We start from the raw sequence: 17795 nt of genomic DNA on the forward strand, positions 1-17795 counted from the left end.
GGTGAAAGTCCAATTGGGGTCTTTTGGACTCGAGCAAGTGTTTCCGATTGTCCCGGTGACGATCTGAGCTCTGGAAGAGTCACTAATCGTCTTCTTGAACCTGCATATCGTCGATGCACATGACCCATTGTTGTTAGATGCACGGCCTCCTTGTGTGATCCTTGTATGTACGTATCGTACGTAGAGTTGGGCACTTTCAGTCTTTTTTTGAATAACGGAGGTGGGTCTGTGTGGCCCAAATAGCGGTCTATGGGGCGAATGGGGCGGTTATTTTGCGACGTCGGTGATTTAGACCGAGTCTCCAGACTGTCCGGAATCCAGGGCATTTTTTTCCAGCTCTTTCGGCCTTCTTTCTGTCTCTCTATAGCCTTTGGACTGAATCTATAACCACCTAACGCAGAGTTACGTCACATAACAGGCTTCCGGTTTATATAAAGACGTGTCCAATCCCCCAGGTTGCCCCTCGCACAACCAATCCACACATAAAATGTCCAGCAACGACTACTACAACAACAACAACAACTCCGATCGGGGTTTTAACGACAACAACTACAACCAGGGCGGCTACAACCAGCAGGGAGGTGGCTACGGCAACGAGCTGCCCCCTAACCACGACGGTGAGCGAGGTCTCGGTACCTCCATTCTGGGAGCCGCCGCCGGAGGCTTTGCCGGCCACGAGATTGGCAAGAACGGCAACCACAGCAAGCTCGAGACCATTGGTGGAGCCATCATTGGAGCCATCGGAGCCAACTGGGCCAAGGACAAGTACGAGGACCGAAAGGACGAGAAGCGATGGGAGCAGCAGCAGCAGGGCTACGGCGGCCCTCCCCAGGGAGGCCACCACCACCACCACAACGGCGGCGGTTTCTTCTCTCGAGAGGCCGGCAACGATGACAACAACAACAACTTTGGTGGCAACGACCGACGAGACAACTACGGCGGCAACAACGACAACTTTGGAGGCAACCAGGGTGGCTTCGGCGGTAACCAGGGCGGCTACGGCGGTAACCAGGGCGGTTACGGCGGCAACCAGGGAGGCAACTACGGCGGCAACCAGGGCGGTTACGGCGGCGGTAACGACAACCGATGGTAGACTCCCATCTCCAACAAGTACAGTATTATATAGGGTTTAACGATGATTTGATTTGATTAGAAAACCACCGAGTGCTTCAATACAAGCTCTAGATCTCCTGCGGGGAGGTCAGTAGGGTTTAGTCTTGTTGGAAGGTGGTATTATGAGACCGCAACAACTAGAGCAAGATTGTCTTCAGTCAGAGCTCGGCGTAAGTCTGTTGGATCGGGTTCCTCTTTGGCACTGTTTTCATACCCCACAAGTTGGTTGATGAATCACCTTCCAGTGTGCGAGACAGACTTGTTCTGGATATCGTAGGTTCAGCACACTTCGTATTACAGATATAACCCAGGACTCAGAGTTACTTTGGATTTGGAGGTTCATATACTGCGGTTGTATTGGTTGTTGACGTGCGATAGGAGAGGTGGATGTACAAGTACGATGACTCAGCATACGAGTATTGTCGCAGTAACGGCATGTTGTTATCTGACAGAGGTATTGTATATACAATTGCTACAGAGCTATACGTTCTCCAGTCTCTCTTCAGATCAGAATTGCCACAGTTTCAGAGCTTGAATTCAACCCATTCCATTGGAGGGTGTAAAACAAAGCGCTATTTCCGGTATGTAGCTAATTTGACGACAGGAACGCCTTCTGCAGACGTTTTCCCGGTATCGTAGCTAGCTAAACGACCGAATCTCGTGAGTCGCGAATCTCAGAATGAATTGTGCCCTTCAATATACTTGTTTGCTATTTTTTCCCGACTGTCGGTTCCTTACTTTTCACACTAAAAGTCACTGCTTACCAATAGCTCAAAAATGTCCACCCTGTCAGAAACCAAACTTAGTACCTCTGCTGATCCGAGAAATCGAGAGTGGGTCTTACAGACCAATAGGTACGCGATTACAGTAAACTTTCAGGGACATTTTGATTCATGTTTGTACAGTATGTTCTTGTACGGGATGGGACCCAAGTCTACAATGCACTCACACGCTCGGTTCTGCCCCTAAATAGGTCTAAATCTGATTTTTTGAGCTCGCAAACTGGATGGGCAGGACAGGAGGTGATAATAGCAAGTAAAGAAACTCATGAGAACTGACACGGAACTGCGCATCATGCACAGGAGCCAAGACCGCCAAGACCCGCCAAGAGATGCGCCGTTGGGAACTGTCGGTAAAACTTTATGCAGATCAGGAAATAGTAAACAGGAGATGTAGGCAAGTGCAGTTACGACTTGTGATGACACAGATGTTAGGGCACGCAGCGAAACTCTAGACAATGAACCAGAGTAGATGGGTGTATGTTATGTTTTATGAGTAATTAGTGCTTGTACGGAAGAGTGTGCAGTAAGTTACAGGTTACCTACGCACCCATGTTCTATCTCAGACGTTCTCTCTTGGCTTCAGAGTGAGGTGTTTGCCATTTCGTGGATGGTAGACCGGTCTGAAAGCTCTGGCAGCATTCATGGAGCTGGGGTTGAGATTGACATTAGGTATATCCCCGAAAAGATTGGCGTAGATGACCGCTTGTTTGCAAGCTTCGTCTCGTCTATGTAGTGGTATTTTTGTCGAGCGTCGGTGATATCGTCGTCTTGAGATGACGACGAATCATCACGGTAATATATGTACCATTCGTCCTGGCGGTCTCGGTACACTCGTTCTTTCGAGTCATCAGCATCGCTTCCAAATTCTCGCTGGCAGAGAACATCAATAGAGTCGTCTTCTTCGTCGCATTTTTCGTTGCTTCTTCTTCTTCTGCTCGGCCTCAATCTTCTCCTAAAGCTCCCTCTTCTTCATCTCGAGCCACTCCTCTTTTATATCTCCCTCAGTCCGTTCCCAAGGGTACTTCAGGTCCAGAAGTCAATACACATTCTTGAACTTATTTCCGTCCTCCTCCATCCCTCCAACAGCCACAGACCGGTTCATACCTTCTCCAGTAGCGTGCTGGATCCGGAAACCTCTGGATACGTAGCACAGCGTCTGCTTGTGGGCTAGTTCTTCGATCTTGGAGGTGATAACCAGAGCTCCGGCCGTTCCAGTAAGTAGATGAACAGTGCTAACGACAGCCTTTTCCTCGTTTTCTGAATCAGGTGCGAGCAGAAACGGCTCGTGGTTTGGGCCACTGGATACTTTCCGTCGCTGTATCTAAGAGACGTCTCTGTGTGAAGCAGACAGTCTGCCCTTCCCTTGCAAGATTCAAACCGCACGTGAATCAGCTTTTTGTTCTCACCCAAGTTTCTAACAGACCCGCGATCGTTGCAGACCCTGGTTCCTGGGGAAGACGTGGCAGTACAACCCTCGTCAGCTTCCTTCTCTCAGCCAGTGGTTGTTTCGACACCATTAGAATCAGCTTCATGTGTGGTCTCCATGTCTGAGGTCTCTTTGAGCGGTTCAAAAAGTGTCTTCACGCCCTCGTCACTCTTGTCAATCTTGTCAATCTGGAGCACCTCGTTGCAGCTCAGAGAAGCAGCCACCTTGTGATCTTTGAGCAGGTAAATATGGATGTTTTTGTCATCCAGAGCCTTTTTGGTCCGCGAAACAAGCAGCCTGATACTCTCTCTTCATGTGGATGTGTCCGAATCACGTAAATCAAACCATGGAACGCGTGCCAACACCATGTCGCGTAACAACGTCTCATCCAAGCTGTTGAAAAGAGCACGACTCTCGGAACAGACCTGTCCCAGCCAAATGTACAATTCAAGGTCGCATTTCTGATAAATTCCAAGCAGAATATCCGGTTGAGCAGGGGTATTGGTGCAAGTAGAAGGGGTTGAGACAGCATATAGAACTATGGCATGATAGTTACGCGACCAGAAGTGTAGTATTTGGTATTATTTTTCAAAGCCCTCACTTCAATAGATGTAGATTATGTTGATCCACGTGATCGATGGACGGAGAAAGTGAAGGCTGTTGGCTCCCTTTCTGGCTGACATAGTCACTTACTGGTTGACAATAGTTACTTGCTCGATCTCGGTGGATGTTGTGATGTGGACAAGTTATGAGTCTGGTTCTACTATTACCTCAAGTGAGGCCAGACGATAAGAGAACCAGGATCAGTTGGTCACAGATGATAGGCCTTACAGACTGTACTCCTGTACTCACTCTGGTATGTACATACTGTGCTAGGGTACAAGCACAGTGATTCGACCTGCACAGGGTGTGTCACCTCTTTGCTCACTGGATGTTCATCGAATGTTCACCAAATGTTCACCGTGTTCATCGAATGTTCAACGAATGTTCATCGAATGTTCCATCAACGGAGTCTTTTGATACCAGTACGGTGAATCTCTTCAACATTGGTTCAGGGCGTATTGCAGCAGTCGTTTAAGCAACAAGAACGTCCGGGTTCCGAAGGAGGACCTTCCTCTTCTAGTATTCGGCTTTTTGAGAATGTGTGATGCTATCAACATCTCCGTAACGGATGATCTCAAAGGGATCTCTCGTAGAGAGCTACATGTCCATCCGAATATCACCTCATTTTCGAGTCAAGCTGAAACACACATGGGGTCAAGATCATCACCACCACGGATACACACCATAATAATAATAATAATAATAATACATTAACTTATTCTTACATAAACTTGTTCATGAGGCTGGCAAACCCACTGTTCTTCTTCTTTTTCTTGAGCCCAGCTCCAGCACGCTTAGTCTTGGCGGCAGGCTGCTCGTCAGAGTCATCAGAGTCATCAGAATCGTCCGAATCATCAGAATCGTCAGAAGAGTCGTCGGAGTCGTCGGAGTCGTCGGAGTCATCATCGGAGTCGGACTCCTCCTCCTTTTCGGTCTTCTTCTGGGAGGCTTGAGAGAATCGGGGCTGGCTGGAAGGAATGGAGTCCTTCACCTCAGGAACACCCATCTTGGCCAAAGACTGGAGAGACTTGAGATTGGAGAAAGGAGACTTCTTGGGAGCCTCGCCTTCCTTTTTGATAGCAGAGCCGTTGGCCTCGGGCTTCACTGTAGTGGAAGACTTGGAAGCAGTAGCCTTGGGAGCAGTCTTTGCTGGCTCAGACATGACAGCCGTCTTTGGTTCAGTCTTGACAGTGGGCTTGGTCTCAGCCTTAGAAGCGGGCTTGGCCCCAGTCTTAGAAGCAGGCTTAGCCTCAGTCTTAGAAGCAGGCTTAGCCTCAGTCTTAGAAGCAGGCTTCGCAGCAGTCTTCGGCTCAGGCTTGGTAGTAGCCTTCGCGTTCTTGGCAGGAGTCTTGACAATGGTTCTCTTCTTGGAGGTGTCCTCGCTGTCAGAGTCACTGTCATCAGAGTCATCATCATCCGAATCGGAATCAGACTCAGACTCAGACTCCTCCTTCATTGCCTTCTTGGCAGGAGTAGGCTGGGAAGACTTGGGAGCAGTCTGCTTCACTTTGGGAGGAGGTTGGGTGGAAGGAGGCATCTGTGAACTCTTCTTGGCTGCCGGCTTCGCCTTGATCTCGGGTTTGGGCCCGTTGTCAGAGTCAGAGTCAGAGTCAGAGTCAGAGTCAGAGTCAGAGTCAGAGTCAGAGTCGGAGTCAGAATCGGAATCAGAATCAGAGTCGGAGTCAGAATCAGAATCAGAATCAGAATCAGAGTCGGAATCAGAGTCGACATCCATCTTGTCCTCAGCCTGAGAGTCGGAAACATGCGTGTCCTGGGAAGAAATAGGCGCGGCTTTAGCAGCACCAAGGGTTCGTTTCTTGACCTCAGTCTTTGACTCAGCAGCTTTCTGCTTCGCCTCAGCTTCGGCGTTTTTCTTGGCCTTTGCTTCTTCAGCCATCTTCTTTGCCTCACGTGCTTCTGCTGCTGCTCGGGCCTTGGCTTCTTTGGCCTCTGCTGCAGCCCGGAGCTTGGCTTCTTTAGCTTCTGCGGCTGCTCGCGCTCTCGCCTCTTTAGCCTCTGCGGCTGCTCGGAGCTTAGCCTCCCGAGCGGCTTGCTGCTCGGCCTTCTTCGCTTCCCTGGCCTCCTTTGCCTCCTGAGCGGCCTTGGCTTTGGCTTCTCGTTGCTCCTGAGCTAGTCGGGCTCGAGCCTCTCGCGCTTCTTCAGCCTCAAGTTGCTTGGCCTTCTCTGCCTCCTCAATCTTCTTCTTGTCCGCCTCAGCTTTGGCGGACCCCTTAGCCGCTTGAGCAGCTTTTTCCTTGATCTCCACCTCCAGCTTTTTGGCAGCCTCTTTGGCAGCCTTTTCCTTGGCCTCAGCGTCCTTGAGTTTAGCCTCCTCCTTGCGCTTGGCTTCCTCAGCTGCCCGGACAGCCTCCTCCTTCTTCTTCAGCTCGAGCAGTTTAGCCTCTTCCTCCTTCTTCTTAGCCTCCTCCTTCTTCTTAAGCCTCCTCCTTCTTCTTCAGCTCGAGCAGTTTAGCCTCTTCCTCCTTCTTCTTAGCCTCCTCCTTCTTCTTAGCCTCCTCCTTCTTCTTAGCCTCCTCCTCCTTCTTCTTCTTGGCCTCCTCCTCCTTCTTCTTAGCCTCCTCCTCCTCCTTCTTCTTCTTAGCCTCCTCCTCCTCCTTCCTCTTGGCCTCCTCCTCCTTCTTCTTCTTGGCCTCCTCCTCCTTCCTCTTCTTGGCCTCCTCCTCCTTCCTCTTCTTGGCCTCCTCCTCCTTCTTCAACTTCAGCTGACGTGCCTTCTCGTCCTCGATCATCTCCTTGCGCGCCTCGGCACCCTCCTGCTCTCGAACCTTTGCCTCTCTTGCACGCATCGCCTCTGCACGGTCATGCTCTTCCTTGGCAGCCATCACGGCCGCCTCATGGGCATTAGCAGCAGCTGTGGACTCCCGACGGACACGACGCTTGGTATCCCGGGCATCCTTGCTCACCTGTCTAGCCTTAATTCGAGCAACCTCCTTGGCGACCTCCTCATCAGCAGCCAGCTTCTCAGCAGCAACTTGCTCCGCCGTCAGACACTTGTAGCTGTTATCAGCCCGCACGCTGAAAGTCTCACGGTAGGCCATCAACTGCCCCTTCTGCACCTTGTTGTTGGCAATGTCGAGCTGCTTGTTGGCGGCCTCAGCCAGTGCGGAAAAAGTGCAATGAACCAGTCGGTGTCGAGCTAACTCAATATCGGGAGAGTTACTCTCCTGGGCATGCTTCCACCCCAACCACGCGTTCAGAGAAGCCTTTGCTTTGGCAGGAGAAATGTGGTCGCCCAACTCAGAAGGAATATGGTACTGGGGGCTCTTAATGTGAAGCCGAAGAGCCTGCTGAGTGAGCCGGCTCTCCTCGATGGCAGCCTTTTGTTGAGCACGGGCCTGCATGAGAGCTGTGGGAAACTTGCCATCGTCACTAAACTCAGCCAAGAAAGAAGTGTCGCTCTCAGGCTCGGGCTTGCGCTCGACCCTTGGCTCAATCTTGGCACGCTTGGCAACAGGCTCCTTGTCTTTAGACTCCTTTGAGGTGGGCTCCTTCTTCACAGGAGGCAAGGAAATTGCCTTCTGTGCGTGGGGAGGGCTCTTCATGGGGGAACCCTGGATAGCTGCCTTGGGCTGCGGCGACAGAACGGGTGTCTGAATGGTATCGAGAGAAGTGCTGCCTCGAACAGGGGTGGGGTTTGACACATTTCCCTTATCAACAACAGTGGATCCGAGCTTGGAAGAAAGACGGATGGGTGTAGATGATCCGGCAGCAACCTGGCTGCTCTCCAACTGAGGATAATGGTTGTTGGAAGCAGGAGGAGAAGGTCCAGTCGTCGAGGACGAGGCGAAATCTGGCCGGGGAGGGGGGATCAGCGAGGTAGTAGAACTCTCCAGAATGGAGTTGTGGCCGGTTCCGGTGCCTCCCTGGCTGTATCGGGAACGAGGACGTCGAACAGTCACTGTGTGGGCGTAGATAGCCTCCTCTTCCATGGTGTGGTCGAACGACTCGGGATCACGCACGCCAAACCCGTCGGAGTAGACGGACGAGTCCCGCTTGAGTCGCTTGGTGATCTCTTTGGGCAGTGTGTATCGTCTTCGCTTGCGGCCATCTCTGCTCATGGTGCTATCATCGACCTGTGCTTCGATCTTAGACACCTCTCCTGCCTCTCCCACATCCTCCTCTAGAAATCGGATGCCAGGAGCCTCGCCCTGAAACTTGCGGAACTCCTCAATGTCTGTGGGCAGCCGCAGAATCGCTCTCACCACATCTCCGGACTTGAACACGTCTCCAGACACAAAGCTGGGCGACAGGTCGAGGCCAGTGTCGCTCTGCAGGAAGTCGATCCGGGGCTCAAAGTTGTCAGGGTAGATGGACTTGAACCGCTCGGCAATCTCGTGGCACAGCTCCAGCAAGGAAGATCGCGGGTCCGTGAAATGCAAGAACTTTTTCTCCACCCGCATGCCTGCTTCGTCGATAGATCGCGTCTGCATGGACCGGTCCGGAGCCCATGTAGTAACGGTCTCGGACTCCAGACAGGGCGAAATTGCGTACACTTGGAGTCGCAACATGGGTGAGCCTTAGTCAGAAGCGCGCGTGTGTGGTAATTGAAATTGGGCGTTGTAAAATTTAAAAAACCGCCCACGCCTGTTCAATGTGCCTTTAGGGTTAGGGCGCATGCAATTTTCTTGCCCATGCTTGATGGAGTCGCCCAAGGTGGTTTGAGTTCGTTACCAACCAGATAGACGGCGTTTGTGGCTCGCGTAGATGGGGTTAGGGCATTGGAAGGGGCGATTGAGCTGAGAGTTCTTGTGTTGAGTGCGATTTGAGGTGTTTTCAGCGACTATTTGTGCTTGGGTTTTTGGGATGTTGTAGATGACAATGTGAGAAGCTGAAGTATTGTACTTTGGTGTACTTGAGTTTGGTCAGAGTTGTTACATAGAGTCAACTAAAGTTTAATTATAACAAATCATGCTTAACAAAAGCAAGAAGGAAAAATGGGAGAAAAAGAAGGGAAAGAAAAAGAAGAAAAAAGAAAACCAACATGATGCGTGGAACCTGGGCAGAATCGGTGCAATTCAATGGTAATGTGTCAATGAAGTGATGTACAAGTATTTCTATTGTACAGTGCGAATACTTGTACTACAGTATGTAGATACTTTTATCGTAGTTGTATCATAGTTATATAATAGTGGTGGTATTGCTTATAGTGCTATACTGGTATGTACTGTACTGTACGCCGATACATACTTGCGCTAGTAGCTATATGCGATCCAAATCAGCTTGGTATGGACACAATTCATGACATTCCACCTACTTGTTTTCTGACAAGAACGAATATTGTACGAGTACGAGTATAGTAAGTACTTGAATACTGTATATACTTGTAGTGATGTATATACTTGTAGTGATGTATATACAGAATTGTACTGGGATGTACTTTATGTACTCGTACAGTATGTACTGTATGTACTGTACTTGAAGTGCAATATTATACTGGTATATACTGTTCTCGTACATACATGCCCCGCTGTTATCTCTTTATCATTCATAATAAATCATATCTACTTAATAAACACCGACATAATCTGAGCAATGGTGATGAGCAGCTCATTTCGTTTGGCGTACGCAACAAGGGCGGCAATAATGATCCAAAGCAGCTTGTTGCCGAGAACTCGCTGAAGAACAGTAGCGTCGGGTCGGCCGGTTCGAGGAATCAGAACCGGTGGGAACAGGGTTCGGAGCACCTTCATCTTGTACTCGGAGTAAGGAGGGTACCGGTAATACATGAGGTATTCAAAGAAGGGCCAGGTGGGCTGTCCCATAACGGCCTGCTTGTGGGTGAAGACATCGAAGGAGAACTTTCCATGGTATGCTCCGGTTCCGGAAGCTCCAACTCCACTGAGAGGCAGAGAGGCCAGTCCGACCTGCTCAATGACCTCGTTGATGTTTACAGAACCAGCTCGGATTCGGGTCTGTAGCCAGTCCACCTCCTTGGGGTCGTCAGAGAAGATGTACATGGCCAGGGGGGTGTCATGGTTTCTTGTGACGTAATCAACCTGCTGGCCGAGGGTTCGGGGCTTGATGATGGGGATGATGGGTCCGAAAATCTCGTCCTGCATGAGAATGTCGTCATCTGGAACGTTGGAGACGATTGTGGGCTGGATGAACTTTTGGTCTTCGTCGGCGTTCTCGAGTCCACCCACCTGGATGTCTCCCTTGGTCTGGGCGATCATGTTGTGAATACGCTTCCAATGGGGCTTGGAAATGATATGGGACAGATCGGGGTGGTGGGCGTCTCTCTTGGAGCCGTATCGTTCTTGGAGCACCTCCTTGATACAAGCGACGAGCTCGGCCTCCTTTTCGGGAGCAACCAAAATGTAGTCTGGAGCGACACAGATCTGGCCGGCGTTGACAAACTTGCCCCACACGATTCGCCGAGCGGCCGTCATAACGCTCTTGCAGTTGGAAGTGATGAACACGGGTGACTTGCCACCAAGCTCAAGAGCTAGAGGAGTCAGGTTCTTGACCGCGGCCTGGGCGATGATTCGACCAACGGCTCCGTTTCCGGTGTACATGATCTTGTCCCAATGCTGGGTAAGAAGGGCGGTGGTCTCGGGGACACCTCCGTAAACAACCTGGATGATACCGGGGTCCAGGGCCTCCTTGAAGATTCGGCCAAGAACAGCGGAAGTGTGGGGAGACAGCTCGGACATCTTGAGCACGATGGGACAGCCGGCAGCAATGGCGGCAATCACAGGTGAGATGTTGAGCATGACGGGGTAGTTCCAGGGAGTGATGACCAGCACCACTCCCAGAGGAACGGGTCGGATTCGGGGGTTGGCAAACTGGAAGGGGCCTCCGGGGTTCTCCACCTTTTCTTCCTTGACCCACTTTCGCAGGTTCTTGATGACGGTGGAGAACTCGTCTCGAACAAACAGTACCTCGGTGAGCTCGGTTTCGAACCTGGGTCGATGGAGATCCTTGGTGACCGCCTCGTAGATGTTGTCGAGGTTGTCGTAGAACTTGAACCACAGGGTTCGCAGCTGCTCGAGACGGTAGTCGACAGAGTCGAGCTTGCCGGTCTCGAAAGAGTCTCGAAGACGTTGCAAGTTGCTGTCAAACGTATCGATTGGCGTAGGAGGAGTGATTGTTTCCCAGGACATTGTGGCGGAAGTTGTACACCCAACATTTCCGGTCTCTCTCACTGTCTTATACTAGCGCCTATTCGATTTCACGAGGACGAGGGGTAGAGGCTAATAGCCATAGGCTCCAGCTTAAGGGTTAGTGGCGAGACATGTTTTCTTCAGGTGGAGGGGGTCTGTCGAGAAGCTGGACATTTAGTGGCCAACAATTGCTGTCTTGACGCTCCATTGAGTCGCTAGACACTCTTTATCGTCTCTTCAAGTGCCCAGAAACATCAATGTCAACCATGCACATGTCCTGATATCTGCCGCCAGATAAAAACCTTGAGCACACCATGCCTTTTTTTTGCAGGTAATGTGGGGTTGTGGGGTCGGGTCTCAGACAGGAACTAGACCCTTGGTGGGGCATATCTAGTAGAGAAGAGATTGACTATTGGTTGTAGGTCGGCTGCTTTCTTTGGATTCGTCGATTTCTCCGCAGATGACTGTTCTATCGGCCTGTTGTCCCTCGTGTGCATTTCCCCGTACTTTGCCCCAGTGCATGGCTAGTTATTGATTTGTCGTATTTGGCTCTCCCAAAATCACTTTTTTGATTACTCTCAGTCCAAAAGTTGAGCCGACGACTGGGTATGAATTAGAGTTTCGAGAATGTGGGGCGGAGGATTCGAACACGCGACCCTGAGTTGTAGTTGGAGATTAAGTGCCGGGTTCTAGTTGGAGGTTTAACAAAATGGTGAATAATGGTGAATAATAGTGAATAGTAGAAAAGGTGATCGATCCAATGCCAACTACGCGAATAATCCAATAAATATAATATAGCACTTCACTTCTGGATGCAACTTTCTACCCCTAGTTTTTCACCCCTTGACCAGATCTCTCTCCAAAGTGCGAAGACGTCTGAACTCAACCGCAACCTTGTCAATAGGCTGTCCAGAGACAATGATGATCCAAAAAATGATGTTGCGCATGCCAAAGTAGGTAAAGTCGTCGAGAACTTTCATTCCCAGCCGATTCCACGCCTTTTGCTCGTCGGGTATGTTCTTCTTGTGGTCGGGACAGTCTTCGGGTCCAAGAGGCACCTGTCTACCCACAATGGTCTTCAGTTTCTGGAGGGAGGTTGCACCGGCACGCAACGTTGACATTCGAGTGATGTCCTTGGCGAGTTCGTTGGGACTGGTATTAGTGAGAGCAGCTCCCCAGCCAGTGGGCTTGTTGGCAGCTGTCAACTTCTTCTGTGCTTCTAGCTGTCGTTTGAGGTCGTCCAACTCGCCCAGAGCAGCAACGAGGCGCTGTTGCAACTGTGCGTTATCCGATTGAAGTTGGTTTTTGACGGCTTCGAACCCGGCTCTTTCGAGTTCAAGTTCCTTCTGGACGAGGTCCTTGAGTGGCTGCAGGTACTGTTCCCAGGAGGACTCGATGAACATGTTGCAAAGGAGTATTGATGAGGGAGGGAGAATCGCGGCTCCTCCTTTGGTTATATATCGCGGCATGTATGTAACTACTTCAATGTCGCGATGTGGCTGTTGGTTTTTCGTCTTACGGAGGTGGGGAATTCACGTGGGATGTGAGTGCGGTACGATTACGAACCGGAACGGAACTTGTTGTACATCTACGAGTGTGACTTGTATTGTACTTCCCTTACACTCGCTCTACGGTTTATGGACGATGCTCTGTTTCTGGATTACTCGTGGTTCAGCCACGATAGGACCGAGTCGTTGATCTGGTTGTGACGATTGTTCACCTTGATGGCTCTACCATCAAGTGTGATATCCACATCAACCTGTATTACTCATTCGAATTGTGGTCTTCTGGTCGAACGTCACTCAGCCACCAACCCCAGCATCGTCATTATCGGTAGCGGTCCTCGGTCCTATCAACTCCAACTGAGCGTCCAGGGCACGTAGCATCACTCCGAACTTGAGAACGCTTTCACATGGGATGCTTCAGTTACGGCACGTACTCTGCGATACCAGTACATGTTCGTACTCCTACTCACAGCATGGCGCACGGTTCATACTTCCTCCTCGATAACGCGTCTATTAATAGCACCAGCTGTGCTGCACTTCCCGTTGTGTACGCTCATCGCGCATCACCCTCGCGCATCACGCTTGCGCATCATCAAAGGAAACACGGAAGCAGAGAAAATCACGCTTCGTCAGGCGGATGAGGAATCCCATATCGTCGGTTGAACCAAGGATAGGTGATGTCACCCGACATGACAGTGCATCCGAAAGACTGGCCCTAAAAGAACTACAGTCCCCACATTCTCACGTCTATTCTTGTGCACAATAAACGGGAAGTGCATACTGTCATGTGAAGACTAACGGGAGTGCAGGGTCAGAGTTTGGCGAGCTGAAGATGAAAATAGAAGATGTGAAAAAGAAGAGGTGAGAATAGGTTGACCTGTTCTGTACAAGTATTGGCCGCTTGAAAATGTCCACAGAACAGGTCCACTTGTACATATGGCCATGAGTATTCTCACTAACACCAGTCCCCACCCCTGCCTTGGTACACCAACGCTCCTACAAGTACAGTAGAGAGCCACCCGCAAACACGGCCCACTCGAACGCAGTCTGACAAACATATACTAGGTTATAACTCCGAACTCCGACCTGAATCTTCGTGTCGGTAAGACAAGCTGAGTTCAATGTCCGACAATAGCTTGCTGTTGTTAAAACCGACGTCATACCACATTTATTGATACAAGTTTCTGTACATTTTTGTATCAAGGTGTTGTGAGTATTTGGTGCATTACGTCATTGGTACAACCCCCACACTGCCCTTTTCGCGACACGTATGCGCCACGTAAAACAGGACGTGGACGCCCGCACTAACACATATTGCACGAGTGGTGTACGTGTACCAACTGCAAGTCGCACCAATGTCCATGTCGTGTCGTGTGCTCTAGTGTCTATGTATTGTTCGTTTCCGTGGACTGTTCGTTTTCGTTTGTTATGACGACGCGCCGGCTTAGAGTTTCCGAGCGAAAAACAAAGCCCTGGAACAAGCCCTAGAACAAGCCCGAGAACAAGTCCGAAAACAAGCCCAAAAGCTCATTCCACGACTACAAGCCAACGGGCCCAAAACACAAGGGGTTCATAGACAAACCACAAGGCAACAATAGGTGCGGGGTGGGCTATGGAACATCGATGCATAACTGACCTCCAATGTGACATATCCGCCTCACCTCATCTCATCCCTCATCCCTCCCATCATGTACACGCACACACGTATATTATGCGGGATCGGAATGTACAAGACCAAACCAAACCAAAAGGCCCAACCATTGTCCAAGTCGTAAGATACAACGTCCAAGATCCAAGCGTGATACTCACTCAAGCGTTAGTATCGTGCGTTTTACGGGTACAGTATGTACTTGTACAATGCCCAAGCGTCAGATGTGAGTAATGTTGGGATGGAGGATAGTATCTGGTAGCATGAGAAGCGTACGAGTAATCAAGAGTATTACGAGCACACTACTTGTACTACTCGCTCGCGCTCGCACTCGCACTCGCACCGAGAACCCTTGTAAATCGCGCACTCAGGACTTTTATTTACAACGCGATCAAACACATTCCGAACGGGTTCTTTGCCGTCTTTTGTGCTTATTTATTTTCGAGACATGGACATCGCAGACGGTAAACAATGGTAAACAACGGCAACCATCGGGGCTGCATTTGCCATAATTCCTCGATCAACTGATCTCCTATAAGATGGGCGTGGACGCCCCGGAGAGTCCAGCGATACGTTCCCGCCAAAAGTAGGGGGACGTACGATGATATTATGGTCTTTCGGACCCGCGGATTCATTGGTTGTTGTCCACCAAGTATAAACATCCAAACTTGTCTCTTTCTCGTCAACAAGTCCCAGGTTTCAGGTCCAGAGCCTATCTGGTAATATTGACATGTTTTTATTGTCTTGGAGGCTACTGCGGTTTTAGCTGTGTGGAGCCCAAACTTGTGCTGAGAAAAGTCGATCAACCGATCGACAGATCGACAGATCGACAGATCGACAGATCGTCATGTTACTGCCTTAAGCAGGGGACCACACTCAATTCCCACAGCAAGCAGTGGGCGAGGGCGTCCGATACGACGCTGCAATACGTACGAGTGCAAGTGCAAGTGCAACAAGTGAACAATGCAACAAGTGACAACAAGTGAAGACCAAGTGCAAAAAAAAGTACAAGAATGTACTGCACCCGTACTAATTGTACTTGTGGAATCAGCCAATGACTCTCTCATTCACCTAAAATGGAAGGTCTACTCCCCAGTGGGCGGTTACTTGGCATTGACACGGCTGGTTTCATTTTGTTTGGCCAAGGATACAGCATGCCACGGTGATATTCAAAAGTCGACGCCAAGAGCCCACGCAGAATGCACTGTTTTCAGGAGAAAGGAGTCCCATAATAGGAGTCGACGATAATAGGGAGTTGACAACATATTAAAGATATGAGTTCTTCGTAGGGCTTTCGGCAGATACTCCGTTGGGATAGTTCATGTCTGGTAGATCCAATGACAGAGATGGATGAAGATGGGGTAAGAAGTGTGTCAAGTACAATGCCCGTACGAGTACCGTACAAGTCCTGTATCGTACCATGTTGATACTTGTACGAATATCCCAAAGGTGGTCGCCACAAATATGTCATTCAACGTCATCTGACCAAGTCACCCGTCTCCTCTCCTCTTCTCCGCTCAGGGGATATTATTACCATGCACTATGCAGTCAGGACAGAATCTGTGACAGAGTCTTGTGGCCAAAGAACAGAAAATATTTCGCCGGTGTCCTCATAATACCCAATAATAACCCGATGAAACAAAACACCAATTTCCCCGTTCTTTTGGGGCATTTTCTCCGCGGCCCTGATGGCAGTTCCAGATCTCCGAAGATCAAGAAAAGAAACGACTGGAGTGCATTTGAATGAGGTGTACAGGACAACAGACTGCACGGTCCAATATTGGTACAAGCACCATTATGAAATCTCACAATGTCCAATTATCCCGACACTCGCCAGTTGTCCCGGCACTCGCTCGTTATCCCCGACACTAGCCCATATTCAACCACACCACATTTGACCAAACCTGTGACTACTGGTTGAACGTTCCAGAACTGTAAGTAGAGCGGCCAAAGAGTGGCTAAAACAACGGTAAAGCATACCAAGCTCTTGTGCATATCAACCATTCTTTAGAGACCAAACTCACCAGAATACAAGTGGCAATTCCAGTCGTGTGCTCTTTTCCCGAGTCCGATACAAGGTACTCCAACTCCTACTAGAACACGTCCCCTACTCGCTCTTCACTATAGCGCTGGCCTGGCTGGACTCGTCCAAACGCATACCCCTTTGAATGCAATGCATCTGGTCAACCCCTTACATGGCTCATACACGTCGTGCCTCTGCCTTCTGTCTGCCAGTACATGTACTGGACAATTGCACTGCTGTTTCATCCACCAACTTTTTCACCCCCGCTGCATAGTGCGCGTTGGAAAAATAGAGTTTGTTTCTTTGTCACGCCCAGCCTGGTTCTAACCACGATGAGCCAGTACGGAGAGACAGCCAGCCTCACGACAAACAGCCCCGCACTCGGCTTTTCGCCCCAAAGGTAGCAAAAAGAGGCCGGAGGTTTCACCACGGCGGAGCCTGTCTCTACCGCCCCCACCGGCCCCCCCGAGCAATATTACCCACCCCTAACACCTATGATAGGATGCTATAAATGCTAGACTCGAAAATACGCGTGGCTGAGAAGGGAACCTAAATCAGCTTGTGTGCGCAGCTTTGCACCAACTTTAATTAGCCTTTTCCTACCTGGCACGTCGCGCGCATCTTTGTTGTCGACACTAGTCCGAATTGAGCCACCTCTATTATCCCTTTGAGTTTAGAGGGATATCTCGATTATCGATGTCTGGCCACCTGGGCCTACAAAGGGGTGCCCAATAGAGAGCGGATGATGTTTCCCGGCGCTATGTTATCAAATGACTCAAAATGCGCCCCAAAACGCCAACCGGCGGACTCCACTTGACAGTGTTACAGCTCCAATGTCTAGCACTCCTAAACCACATTCCAAAGCATCCAACCCAAAAGCTAGTATCTCCTTGATGAACCTTTTATAGAAACCTTAATCTGTGTTTCGCTACACACTTCCCCTTCATCTCCTATTTTTATCGTCTCTGCTTCCTCATCATCATCTCAGATTTTCGCTCTTTTCCACGGTCGTTCCGTTTTCTCACCTCAGTCATTCCTTAGTGAGTATCAACCGGCTGGGGCCGTAGCGCCAGGACTTACCAACACAGACAGACAGAGAATACAGCAACACGGACAGAGAAACAACAGAGAGAATTCACGCGATACCAAACCAAACACACGACAAGTTGGACACAGACACAGAGACACGAACGTATCGACATCGACACAGATACAGACAGACACGAATGCATCGACAGAAGGGACACATTCTGTATATACCATCCATATTCGACGACAAGCGGTGGTGGTGTGTGGTGTGGTGATGAGGTGAATGGTGTAGCACACAATGGCTCACGCTACGAGTGTAGCTTGTCACTTCCCACTCCTGGGAGTTCGAGTCTGACATGTCTTGTACAGTTCATTCTGTTACATGTCCTGTCACACACATTCCGAGCCCCCTGCTTAATAATCACGCATCACCACAACCACTACCACTACCACTACCACAACACACCAACACCAAGACACACCAGCCCACACCAATAGCCACCCACAACCCATGTAAAACGTCAGCTGAACAAACAACCCCT

At 50.0% G+C, this 17795-nt stretch overlaps 6 protein-coding genes across 6 annotated transcripts; 2 read left to right on the top strand and 4 right to left on the bottom strand.

Moving 5' to 3' along the window:
• Positions 1–487: 487 nt before the first annotated feature.
• On the top strand, positions 488–1093 carry YALI1_A17957g (uncharacterized protein; the record flags this gene model as incomplete). Its single annotated transcript, XM_500177.3, has 1 exon — positions 488–1093. The coding sequence occupies one exon, from the start codon at positions 488–490 to the stop codon at positions 1091–1093; it is 606 nt and encodes a 201-aa protein (XP_500177.3).
• A 2024-nt stretch (positions 1094–3117) lies between these two features.
• On the top strand, positions 3118–3446 carry YALI1_A17983g (uncharacterized protein; the record flags this gene model as incomplete). The annotated part of the gene is made up of 2 exons (XM_068281846.1): positions 3118–3124; positions 3169–3446. 2 exons carry the CDS (start codon positions 3118–3120, stop codon positions 3444–3446), a joined length of 285 nt encoding a protein of 94 aa, XP_068137947.1.
• Positions 3447–4645: 1199 nt separating this feature from the next.
• On the bottom strand, positions 4646–5821 carry YALI1_A18010g (uncharacterized protein; the record flags this gene model as incomplete). Its single annotated transcript, XM_068281847.1, has 1 exon — positions 4646–5821. One exon carries the CDS (start codon positions 5819–5821, stop codon positions 4646–4648), a length of 1176 nt encoding a protein of 391 aa, XP_068137948.1.
• A 538-nt stretch (positions 5822–6359) lies between these two features.
• YALI1_A18036g (uncharacterized protein) lies at positions 6360–8453 on the bottom strand (the record flags this gene model as incomplete). Its single annotated transcript, XM_500178.3, has 1 exon — positions 6360–8453. One exon carries the CDS (start codon positions 8451–8453, stop codon positions 6360–6362), a length of 2094 nt encoding a protein of 697 aa, XP_500178.3.
• A 993-nt stretch (positions 8454–9446) lies between these two features.
• YALI1_A18062g (uncharacterized protein) lies at positions 9447–11048 on the bottom strand (the record flags this gene model as incomplete). Its single annotated transcript, XM_500179.3, has 1 exon — positions 9447–11048. The coding sequence occupies one exon, from the start codon at positions 11046–11048 to the stop codon at positions 9447–9449; it is 1602 nt and encodes a 533-aa protein (XP_500179.1).
• Positions 11049–11884: 836 nt separating this feature from the next.
• Positions 11885–12451, bottom strand: YALI1_A18076g (uncharacterized protein; the record flags this gene model as incomplete). The annotated part of the gene is made up of 1 exon (XM_500180.2): positions 11885–12451. One exon carries the CDS (start codon positions 12449–12451, stop codon positions 11885–11887), a length of 567 nt encoding a protein of 188 aa, XP_500180.2.
• Positions 12452–17795: the final 5344 nt, after the last annotated feature.

This window comes from Yarrowia lipolytica, chromosome 1A (assembly GCF_001761485.1).
Source record: "Yarrowia lipolytica chromosome 1A, complete sequence".
NCBI lineage: Eukaryota > Fungi > Ascomycota > Dipodascomycetes > Dipodascales > Yarrowia > Yarrowia lipolytica.